Raw genomic sequence first — 12,500 nt, forward strand, 5'->3', positions numbered from 1 at the left:
GTATGTTTGTGGTGTTTTGAGTGTCTGTTGGAGATGATGGAGGCTTGCATGAGGGACATCCCTGAGTGTGACTGGCTGCAGGTGTGGACTGGACTGGCTAAGAACTTTGCCTTCCAGTACAATCCAGCCCTTCAGCCCAGAGCCCTCATTGTCTTTGGCTGTATCAGTGAGTAGAGGGCTGTTTGGGGTGTTTGAGGTGTTTGGGTGTTTTTTGAGGGTTTTTGGGGTGTTTTTGGTTTGTTTTGGGGGTGTTTTGAGTGTTTTGGGGTGTTTTTGGTTTCTTTGGGATGTTTTGAGTGTTTTGTGGTGTTTTGAGAGTGTTTGGGTGTTTTTGAGTGTTTTGGGGTGTTTTGGTTTCTTTGAGTGTGTTTGAGGTGTTTTGAGTGTTTTGGTGTGTTTTGGGGTTGTTTTGAGTGTTTTGGTGTGTTTTGGGTGTTTTGAGTGTTTTAGGGATGTTTAGGTGTGATTTTGGGTGTATTTGGGTGTCTTGGGTGTTTTTGGTGTGTTCAGAGTATTTGAGGGTGTCTTGATGTGTTTTAGGGATGTTTGGGTGTGGTTTTGGGGTGTTTGATGGTGTTTTGGGGTGTTTGAGGGTGGTTTGGGGTGTATTTGATATGTTTGGGGTGTCTTGAGGGTGTTTTGGGGTGTATATGAGTATGTTTGTGGTGTTTTGAGTGTCTGCTGGAGATGATGGAGGCTTGCATGAGGGACATCCCTGAGTGTGACTGGCTGCAGGTGTGGACTGGACTGGCTAAGAATTTTGCCATCCAGTACAATCCAGCCCTTCAGCCCAGAGCCCTCATTGTCTTTGGCTGTATCAGTGAGTAGAGGGCTGTTTGGGGGTGTTTTGAGGGTGTTTGGGTGTTTTTTGAGGGTTTTTGGGGTGTTTTTGGTTTGTTTTGGGGGTGTTTTGAGTGTTTTGGGGTGTTTTTGGTTTGTTTGGGGATGTTTTGAGTGTTTTGTGGTGTTTTGAGAGTGTTTGGGTGTTTTGAGGTTTTGGGGTGTTTTGGTTTGTTTGAGGTGTGTTTGAGGTGTTTGAGTGTTTTGGTGTGTTTTGAGTGTGTTTGGGTGTTTTGAGTGTTTTGGTGTGTTTGAGGTGTTTGAGTGTTTTGGTGTGTTTTAGGGATGTTTGGGGTGTTTTGGGGTGTTTGAGGGTGGTTTGGGGTGTATTGATATGTTTGGGGTGTCTTGAGGGTGTTTTGAGGTGTCTATGAGTATGTTTGGGGTGTTTTGAGTGTCTGCTGGAGATGATGGAGGCTTGCATGAGGGACATCCCTGAGTGTGACTGGCTGCAGGTGTGGACTGGACTGGCTAAGAATTTTGCCTTCCAGTACAATCCAGCCCTTCAGCCCAGAGCCCTCATTGTCTTTGGCTGTATCAGTGAGTAGAGGGCTGTTTGGGGGTGTTTTGAGGGTGTTTGGGTGTTTTTTGAGGGTTTTTGGGGTGTATTTGGTTTGTTTGGGGGTGTTTTTGGTTTGTTTGAGGTGTGTTTGGGGGTGTTTTGAGTGTTTTTGGTGTGTTTGAGTGTTTTGTGGTGTTTTGAGAGTGTTTGGGTGTTTTGAGTGTTTTGGGTGTTTTGGTTTGTTTGGGTGTGTTTGAGAGTGTTTTGAGTGTTTTGGTAGGTTTTGAGGTATTTTGAGTGTTTTGGTTTGTTTGGGTGTGTTTGAGAGTGTTTTGAGTGTTTTTGGTAGGTTTTGAGGGTATTTTGAGTGTTTTTGGTGTGTTTTAGGGATGTTTCGGTGTGTTTTGGGGTGTTTGAGGGTGGTTTGGGGTGTATTGATATGTTTGGGGTGTCTTGAGGGTGTTTTGAGGTGTATATGAGTATGTTTGGGGTGTTTTGAGTGTCTGTTGGAGATGATGGAGGCTTGCATGAGGGACATCCCTGAGTGTGACTGGCTGCAGGTGTGGACTGGACTGGCTAAGAATTTTGCCTTCCAGTACAATCCAGCCCTTCAGCCCAGAGCCCTCATTGTCTTTGGCTGTATCAGTGAGTAGAGGGCTGTTTGGGGGTGTTTTGAGGGTGTTTGGGTGTTTTTTGAGGGTTTTTGGGGTGTTTTTGGTTTGTTTTGGGGGTGTTTTGAGTGTTTTGGGGTGTTTTTGGTTTGTTTGGGGGTGTTTTTGGTTTGTTTGAGGTGTGTTTGGGGGTGTTTTGAGTGTTTTGGTGTGTTTGAGGTGTTTGGGTGTTTTGAGGTTTTGGGGTGTTTTGGTTAGTTTGTGTGTTTGAGGTGTTTTGAGTGTTTTGGTGTGTTTTCAGGGTGTTTTGAGTGTTTTAGGGATGTTTGGGTGTGTTTTGGAGTGTATTTGAGTGTTTTGGGGTGTTTTGAAGTGTTTTTGGTGTGTTGAGAGTGTTTGAGGGTATTTTGAGTTGTTTTGGGTGTGTTTTGGGGTGTTTGGGAGTGTTTTGAGTGTTTTAGGTGTGTTTTGGATGTGTTATGAGTGTTTGTGGTGTGTTTGGGTGTGTTATGAGTGTTTGTGGTGTGTTTGGGTGTGTTATGAGTGTTTGTGGTGTTTGGGGATGTTTGGGTGTGTTTCGTGGTGTTTGGGGATGTTTGGGTGTGTTTTGCGGTGTTTGGGTGTGTTTTGGGGTGTTTTGAGTGTTTGTGGTTTGTTTGAAGTTGTGTTTTGGGTGTGTTTTGAGTATTTTGGGGGTGTTTTGGGGATATTTTGAGTGTTTGAGGGTGTGTTAAGGGGTGTTTTGGGTGTGTTGAGTGTTTTGGGTGTGCTTTGAGTGTTTCAGAGATATTTTGAGTGTGTTTTAAGTGTGTATGGGGTGTTTTGAGTGTCACATCCCTCCCGTGTGTGTTCCAATCCCCTTCTAAAATCACCAACACCACTCCTTCTCTGTGTCCCATCGCTCCCCTGTGTGTTCCAACCCCCTGTGTGTTCCTTCAGAAGTCACCACTAACACTCCTTCCCTCTGTGTGTCACCAGGCAAGAGCATTGTGGATCTGGACATCAAACAGCTGCTACGGATTTTGGTGAAAGCTTTGGAGAGCTTTACGGACATCACTCTCATTGACTCTATCATCATGTGCCTCACCAGACTTCAGCCGCTGCTCAGACCGGTCAGTCACCAGGCAGAGAGAGAGAGAGAGAGGAGAGGGAGAGGGGGTGGGAGAGAGAGAGAGGGGTAATTAGTTAGGAATGAAAGATAAAGAGAGAGAGAGAGGGAGAAAGAGAGATTAGTTTTGAGTGGTTTAAAGGAGGAGGAAGTTGAGGTTTTGAGAGAGAGAGAGAGAGAGAGAGAGAGAGGGATGGGGGGAGTGATAGATGTCTTAATACTAAAAACACATCAAAACACTAAAAACACACCAAAACATCTCAAAATACCCCAAAACATCTCAAAACACACCAAAACACTGCAAAACACACCAAAATACCTCATAAACACCAAAACACACTAAAACACACCAAAAACACACCAAAACACACCAAAAACACACCAAAACACCTCAAAACACCCCAAAACACCCTTAAACCACTCAAAACACACCAAAACACCCAAAACACCAAAACACACCTCAAAACACCCCAAACACACCAAAACACCCAGAACACACCAAAACACCTCAAAACACCCCAAAACACCCTAAAACACACCAAAACACCCCAAAACACACCAAAACACACACACACACCTTTATTCACAGGAGTCACCAATTCACCAGGCAACTGCAAAACACACCAAAACCACTTAAACACCCCAAAAACACACCAAAATACCCCAAAACACACTAAAACACCAAAACACACCAAACACACACCACACTCAAAACACAAAACCCCAAAACCACACCAAAACACCTCTACACACTACAATTTACCTTTATTCCCTACAGGAGTCACCAATTCACCAGGCACTGTTCTGGGTGGCAGTGTCTGTGCTCCAGCTTGATGAGGTGGCACTATATGCATCTGGCCTGGCACTCCTTGAACAGAACCTCCACACCCTTGACTCTCAGGGCAGCTTTGACGCCAATGTAAGGAGGTTAGATTAGGTTAAGTTAGTTAAGTTAGGTTAGATTGACCCCTTCAGTAGCATGACGTGTTTCCCTATTCCCTGTGGTGACTATTTGGTGACTATTTGGTGCTTACTGCCTCCTGTGTGTTCTTGACCCCTTCAGTAGCGTGATGTGTTTCCCTATTCCCTGTGGTGACTATTTGGTGACTTTCCACAGCTTCACCAACTCATGTGGGGGGTTAAAAGGGTGAGGACTGTAGCCATTAATCTTGTGCCCTCCATACACCCTTGCTAATGTCAATAAAATGGTCTAATGGTGCACAAAACTCAAGGTAAAATGTGTCCCAGTACTGAAGGGGTTAAAATAGTGAAGACTGTGGCCATTAATCTTGTGCCCTCCATACACCCTTGCTAATGTCAATAGAATGGTCTAATGGTACACAAAACACAAGGTAAAAATGTGTCCCAAACTGTCTTTAAATGCCCTCAAAACACCATAAACTGTCTTATTATGCCCTCAAAACACCTCAAAATGGCCTCAAAACATCCCGAAATGCCTTCTAAACACTCCAAACTGTCTTTAAATGCCCTCAGAACCCTAAAATGTCCTCAGAACCCCAAAATGCCCTCAAAACACCACAAACTATCTTAAAATACCCTTAAAACACCACAAACTCTTAAAATGCCCTCAAAACACCACAAACTCTTAAAATGCCCTCAAAACACCACAAACTCTTAAAATGGCCTCAAAACATGCCAAACTGTATTAAAATGCCCTCAAAACATGCCAAACTATCTTAAAATGCCCTCAAAACATGCCAAACTATCTTAAAATGCCCTCAAAACACCACAAACTCTTAAAATGCCCTCAAAACATGCCATACTGTCTTAAAATGCCCTCAAAACATGCCAAACTATCTTAAAATGCCTCAAAACATCCCAAAATGCCCTCAAAACACACTAAAATTCCTTCAAAACACCCCAAAATTCCTTCAAAACACCACCAAAATGCCTCAAAACACCCCTAAATGCCTCAAACACCCCAAAATGCCCTCAAAACACCAAAATGCCCTCAAAACACCCCAAAATTCAAACACCACTCTTCAAAACACCCCAAAATGCCCTCAAAACACCCCAAAATGCCTCAAAACACCCCAAAACACCCAAAATGCCCTCAAAACACCCTAAAATTCCTTCAAAACACCCCAAAATGCCCTCAAACACCAAATTGCCTTCAAAACACCTCAAAATGCCTTCAAAACACCAAATGCCCTCAAAACACCACAAAATGCCCTCAAAACACCCCCAAAACACCTCAAAACACCCCAAATGCCCAAACACCCCCAAAACACCTCAAAATGCCCTCAAAACACCCCCAAAACACCCCAAAATGCCTTCAAAACACCCCAAAATGTCTTAAAATGCCCTCAAAACACCACAAAATGTCCTAAAATGCCCCTCACACAGCCTAACACAGCTTTTGGTTCCCCACAGACCATTGAGCAAGTGATGATGTCAACGAGAGTGTCGCTGGAGTGGTTCTTCAAGCAGCTGGACCATTCTGTCGGCCTCAGCTTCAAAGGTACGCCACCCTAATGGTAGTAATGGTGAATGGTGAATGGGTGGGTTGAGTAGTACTAATGGTAGAGAGAGAGAGTAGTAGTAGTAGTAGTAGTAGTAGTAGTAGTAATGATAAATAGATGAAATCACTCTTAACACTCCTCTCTCCACTGTTCCTAACTTTTCTCTCCACTGTTCCTAACTTCTCTCTCCACTGTTCCTAACTTCTCTCTCCATCCTACCTAACTTCTCTCTCCACCGTTCCTAACTTCTCTCTCCACCCTTCCTAACTTCTCTCTCCACCGTTCCTAACTTCTCTCTCCACTGTTCCTAACTTCTCTCCACCCTTCCTAACTTCTCTCTCCACCCTTCCTAACTTCTCTCTCCACCCTTCCTAACTTCTCTCTCCACCCTTCCTAACTTCTTTCTCTCTCTACCTTTCATAACTTCTCTCCAACCTTCCTGACTCCTGTGTACCGTTCCTAACTGTTCCCTCCACTGTTCCTAACTTCTCTCTCCACCCTTCCTAACTTTTTTCTCCAGCCTTCCTAACTTCTCTTTTCATTCTCTACCTTTCATAACTTCTCCAAACTTCCTAACTCCTGTGTACCGTTCCTAACTTCACCGTTCCTAACTGTTCCTAACTTCTCTCTCCAGCCTTCCTAACTTCTCTTTTCATTCTCTACCTTTCATAACTTCAACCTTCCTAATTCCTCTATGTACCGTTCCTAACTTCACTGTTCCTAACTGTTCCTAACTTCTCTCTCCAGCCTTCCTAACTTCTTTCTCTCTCTACCTTTCATAACTTCTCTCCAACCTTCCTAACTCCTGTGTACCGTTCCTAACTTCTCTCTCCACCCTTCCTAACTTATCTTTTCATTCTCTACCTTTCATAACTTCAAACTTCCTAACTCCTGTGTACCGTTCCTAACTTCTCTCTCCACCCTTCCTAACTTATCTTTTCATTCTCTACCTTTCATAACTTCAAATTTCCTAACTCCTGTGTACCGTTCCTAACTTCTCTCTCCACCCTTCATAACTTATCTTTTCATTCTCTACCTTTCATAACTTCAAACTTCCTAACTCCTGTGCACCGTTCCTAACTTCTCTCTCCACCCTTCCTAACTTATCTTTTCATTCTCTACCTTTCATAACTTCAAACTTCCTAACTCCTGTGTACCGTTCCTAACTTCACCGTTCCTAACTGTGCCTAACTTCTCTCTCCAGCCTTCCTAACTTCTCTTTTCATTCTCTACCTTTCATAACTTCAACCTTCCTAATTCCTCTATGTACCGTTCCTAACTTCACCGTTCCTAACTGTTCCTAACTTCTCTTTTCATTCTCTACCTTTCATAACTTCTCTCCAACCTTCCTAACTCCTGTGTACCGTTCCTAACTTCACCGTTCCTAACTGTTCCTAACTTCTCTCTCCAGCCTTCCTAACTTCTCTTTTCATTCTCTACCTTTCATAACTTCAACCTTCCTAATTCCTCTATGTACCGTTCCTAACTTCACCGTTCCTAACTTCTCTTTTCATTCTCTACCTTTCATAACTTCAAACTTCCTAACTCCTGTGTACCGTTCCTAACTTCTCTCTCCACCCTTCCTAACTTATTTCTCTCTCTACCTTTCATAACTTCAAACTTCCTAACTCCTGTGCACCGTTCCTAACTTCTCTCTCCACCCTTCCTAACTTCTTTCTCTCTCTACCTTTCATAACTTCAAACTTCCTAACTCCTGTGTACCGTTCCTAACTTCACCGTTCCTAACTGTTCCTAACTTCTCTCTCCAGTCTTCCTAACTTCTCTTTTCATTCTCTACCTTTCATAACTTCAAACTTCCTAACTCCTGTGTACCGTTCCTAACTTCACCGTCTCCTAACTGTTCCTAACTTCTCTTTTCATTCTCTACCTTTCATAACTTCAACCTTCCTAATTCCTCTATGTACCGTTCCTAACTTCACTGTTCCTAACTGTTCCTAACTTCTCTCTCCAGCCTTCCTAACTTCTTTCTCTCTCTACCTTTCATAACTTCTCTCCAACCTTCCTAACTCCTGTGTACCGTTCCTAACTTCTCTCTCCACCCTTCCTAACTTATCTTTTCATTCTCTACCTTTCATAACTTCAAACTTCCTAACTCCTGTGTACCGTTCCTAACTTCACCGTTCCTAACTGTGCCTAACTTCTCTCTCCAGCCTTCCTAACTTCTCTTTTCATTCTCTACCTTTCATAACTTCAACCTTCCTAATTCCTCTATGTACCGTTCCTAACTTCACCGTTCCTAACTGTTCCTAACTTCTCTTTTCATTCTCTACCTTTCATAACTTCTCTCCAACCTTCCTAACTCCTGTGTACCGTTCCTTACTTCACCGTTCCTAACTGTTCCTAACTTCTCTCTCCAGCCTTCCTAACTTCTCTTTTCATTCTCTACCTTTCATAACTTCAACCTTCCTAATTCCTCTATGTACCGTTCCTAACTTCACCGTTCCTAACTGTTCCTAACTTCTCTTTTCATTCTCTACCTTTCATAACTTCAAACTTCCTAACTCCTGTGTACCGTTCCTAACTTCTCTCTCCACCCTTCCTAACTTATCTTTTCATTCTCTACCTTTCATAACTTCAAACTTCCTAACTCCTGTGCACCGTTCCTAACTTCTCTCTCCACCCTTCCTAACTTATCTTTTCATTCTCTACCTTTCATAACTTCAAACTTCCTAACTCCTGTGTACCGTTCCTAACTTCACCGTTCCTAACTGTTCCTAACTTCTCTCTCCAGTCTTCCTAACTTCTCTTTTCATTCTCTACCTTTCATAACTTCAAACTTCCTAACTCCTGTGTACCGTTCCTAACTTCACCGTACCTAACTGTTCCTAACTTCTCTTTTCATTCTCTACCTTTCATAACTTCAACCTTCCTAATTCCTCTATGTACCGTTCCTAACTTCACTGTTCCTAACTGTTCCTAACTTCTCTCTCCAGCCTTCCTAACTTCTTTCTCTCTCTACCTTTCATAACTTCTCTCCAACCTTCCTAACTCCTGTGTACCGTTCCTAACTTCTCTCTCCACCCTTCCTAACTTATCTTTTCATTCTCTACCTTTCATAACTTCAAACTTCCTAACTCCTGTGTACCGTTCCTAACTTCACCGTTCCTAACTGTTCCTAACTTCTCTCTCCACCCTTCCTAACTTCTTTCTCTCTCTACCTTTCATAACTTCAAACTTCCTAATTCCTCTATGTACCGTTCCTAACTTCACCGTTCCTAACTAACTTCCGCAGGTAACTTCCACTTTGCCATCGTGGGACACCTACTGAAGGGGCTGCGTCACCCGGCCCCCACCACTGTGTCCCGCACCTCCAGGGTATTGGTCACACTGCTCTCCATTGTTGCCAAACCACACAAGAGGGATAAGTTTGAGGTGCGTCTCTTTGGGTGTTTGGGGTGTTTTGGGTGTTTTGGTGTTTTGGTTTTGGTGTTTTGTTTTCTGTTTTTGGGGTGTTTTGGGTGTTTTGTGTTTTTTGTGTGTTTGTTTTTTTCTGTTTTGGGGTGTTTTGGGTGTTTTGTGTTTTGTGTGTTGTTTTGGGTGTTTTTTGTTTTGGGGTGTTTTTGGGGTTTTGGTGTTTTTTGGTGTTTTGTTTTATTGGGGTGTTTTGGGGATTTTTTGGTGTTTTTTGGTGTTTTTTGAGGTTTTGGTGTTTTTGGGTGTTGTTTTTATTGGGGTGTTTTGGGTTTTTGGTTTTTTTTTTCACCAAACCACACAAGAGGGATAAGTTTGAGGTGTGTCTATTTTGGAGGTTTTTGGGTGTTTTTGGTGTTTTTTGGGTGTTTTGGGGGTTTTGGGTGTGTGTTTTGGTGTTTTGGTGTTTTTTGGTTTTATTATTATTATTATTATTATTTATTATTTTTGTTTTTTGGTGTTTTTCTGTTTTGTTTGATTTATTTTTTTAGTTTTGTCTGTTTTATTAATTTTTTTAAATTTTGGTATTTTTTCGTGTTATTTTGTGTTGTTATAGTAAAATTCTCTCTCTCTCTCTCTCTCTCTCTCTCTCTCTCTCTCTCTCTAAAACACATTTTTTTAAGATTATCACCAAAATTATAGACTATCTTGAAAAAAACACACACACACACACACGCACTAACCCACATTCCGCCCCCACAGGTGACCCCAGAGAGCGTCGCGTACCTGGCCGCCCTTGTGTCCGTTTCCGAGGAGGTCAGGTCACGATGCCACCTCAAATATTCCGTCGCTCGCAACCTCTCCAAATCCGCTTCCTCCGACACCTTCGCTGTTAGTCTTCATCTCAACCTTACAGGGAACACAGCCCCCTCTGGTCAGGTTGGGGGTGGCATGGGGGGTGTGACTGCCCCCAGCGCCCCCTCACAGACCTCAGTGATTGGTGGTGTTACTGGGGTTGGCAATACAGGGGCATCTTCTCCAGGAAATCCAATTCATTCCCCAGGGTCGTCGTTTCCGTCAGGGAGTTTAGGGAGTATTGTGTGTGTGTGTGTGTGTGTGTGTGTGTGTGTGTGTGTGTGTGTGTGTGTGTGTGCCCTAATGTTTTCTAATACTTGAAAATGTTATATATAATTTTGTGTAAACTTTTGATGACACACACACACACACACACACACACACACACTCAAAACTTACTCAAAACACACCCAAAACTCACTCCAAACACCTCAAAACATCTCAAAATACACCAAAAACACACCAAAACACACCAACACACCAAAACACACACAAAACACCCCCAAAATACCCAAAACACACCAAAACCCCAAACTACCCAAACACACCAAAACACTCACACAAAAACACCCAAAACACACCAAACACAAAACACACCCAAAACACCAACACACACCAAAACACACCAAAATACCCCAAAACACACAAAACACCCAAAACACCTCAAAACACACCAAAACTACCCAAAAACACTCAAAACACCCCAAAACACACAAACACACCAAAACACACTAACACACCAAAACTACCCCAAAACACTCAAAACACCCAAAACACCAAAACACCCCAAAACACACTTAAACACTAACTTTACCTAACCTAATCTTCCGACCCCAGGCTAACTCCTCCACCAAGCACCATTACCTGGACAGCCTGGGCAACACCATCCTGTGGGCACAACACACCAAAACACACACAAAACACCCAAAACACACCAAACACCCCTAAAACACTCAAAACTCACCAAACACCCCAAAACACCCAAAACACACCAAACTCACCAAACACCCCAAACACACCAAAACATCTCAAAACACCCCAAACTTACCCACAAAATCCCAAAACTTGCCCAAACACACCCAAAACATCGCAAAACACACCCAAAACACCTCAAAACACAAAACCCCAAACCCCCAAAACACACCCAAAACACACCAAAACACACCAAAACACACCAAAACCCCAAAACACCATAACTACCCAAAACACCCCAAAACACCATAAACTACCCCAAAACACTCAAAACACCCCCAAAACATCCCAAAACACACCAAAACACCCAAAAACACCCCAAAACACCCAAAAACACTCCAAAAACACTCAAAACACACCAAAAACACACCAAAAACACACTTAAAACACTCGAAACTTTACCTAACCTAATCTTCCGACCCCAGGCTAACTCCTCCACCGCAAGCACCATTACCCTGGGCAGCCTGGGCAGTGCGGCGACCATCCCTGTGGGCAGCGCAGGAAATGGCGTGGCAAATCTTAACACCAGCATCAACACCACACTGACTTCAGCATTGCCAGGTGCCAGCGTCAGCAACACCAATATCAGCACCGTGGGGGCCTGGGGGGGTCCTCTAGGGGTGATTGGTGACCCCCGGCCGCCCCCTACGATCACCAAGGACCCCCCTCTCCCCCCGACCTCTGTTCCGGCTAACAGGAAACACAATAAGCCATGGGATTCTGTCGACACCTTATGCATAACGCAGGTGTGTGTGTGTGTGTGTGTGTGTGTGTGTGTGCGTGTGTTTTTGTGATGGTATACTGTTTAGATACACACACGCTCACACACTCAAAAAACAGCAAAACACACTCAATTAAACTCAAAACACTTGGCTCAAACATTCAAAACACACCAAACGCACTCAAAACACACCAAACGCACTCAAAATACACCAAATGCACTCAAAACACACGAAACGCACTCAAAACACACCAAACGCACTCAAAACACACCCAACGCACTCAAAACACACCCAAATACACTGTAATCCCACAAAACACACCAAACGCACTCAAAACACACCCAAACACACTCAAATCCCCCCTAAAGCACACTCAAAACACACCCAAATACACTTAAATCCCTTAAAACACACCCAAACACACTCAAATCCCCTAAAACACACCCAAACACACTCAAATCCCACAAAACACACTCAAAACACACCCAAACACACTCAAATTCCCCCAACACACACACACACACACACACATACTACAGTATACACATGATGAACGACTGTGTGTGTGTGTGTGTGCGTGTGTGTGTGTGTGTGTGTGTGTGTGTGTGTCCATGTCAGTCTGTGTGTTTGTCTAAACTAATTAAGATTAATGTCCACACACACACACACACACACACACACACACACACACATATACCCTGTCGTTGTTCATGTGTGCTGTAGTGCGTGTGTGTGTGTGTGTGTGTGTGTGTGTAGTTCAATGTGTAGCCTTGTCCAGCTTAGGATGTTGTCCTGTGTGGGTGTGTGTGTGTGTGTGTGTGTGTGTGCGTTTGTTGTCGTGGTAGACATAGTTTATGTGGTGGTGTCTCTCTCTCTCTCTCTCTCTCTCTCTCTCTCTCTCTCTCTCTCTCTCTCTCTCTCTCTCTCTCTCTCTCTCTCTCTCTCTCTCTCTCTAAGTCAACCTGTGTTTTTAAATGTCTGTTTCACTTATTGGTGTTTTGAAGGTTCCAGGGACAGTTTGACAGGCTGCAGTGG

At 43.5% G+C, this 12,500-nt stretch overlaps 1 protein-coding gene across 1 annotated transcript in view; it reads left to right on the forward strand.

Annotated features, from left to right (window-relative positions):
* The window catches only part of LOC123503713 (neurofibromin-like), a 61,310-nt gene that overhangs the window by 36,341 nt on the left and 12,469 nt on the right, over positions 1-12,500 (forward strand). Inside the window, 6 exon segments of the mRNA XM_045253699.1 lie at positions 2,932-3,065; positions 3,840-3,980; positions 5,456-5,543; positions 8,798-8,937; positions 9,679-10,014; positions 11,169-11,489. Coding sequence (XP_045109634.1) covers positions 2,932-3,065; positions 3,840-3,980; positions 5,456-5,543; positions 8,798-8,937; positions 9,679-10,014; positions 11,169-11,489 — 1,160 coding nt within the window.

This window comes from Portunus trituberculatus, chromosome 2 (assembly GCF_017591435.1).
Source record: "Portunus trituberculatus isolate SZX2019 chromosome 2, ASM1759143v1, whole genome shotgun sequence".
NCBI classification, from domain to species: Eukaryota; Metazoa; Arthropoda; class Malacostraca; order Decapoda; family Portunidae; genus Portunus; species Portunus trituberculatus.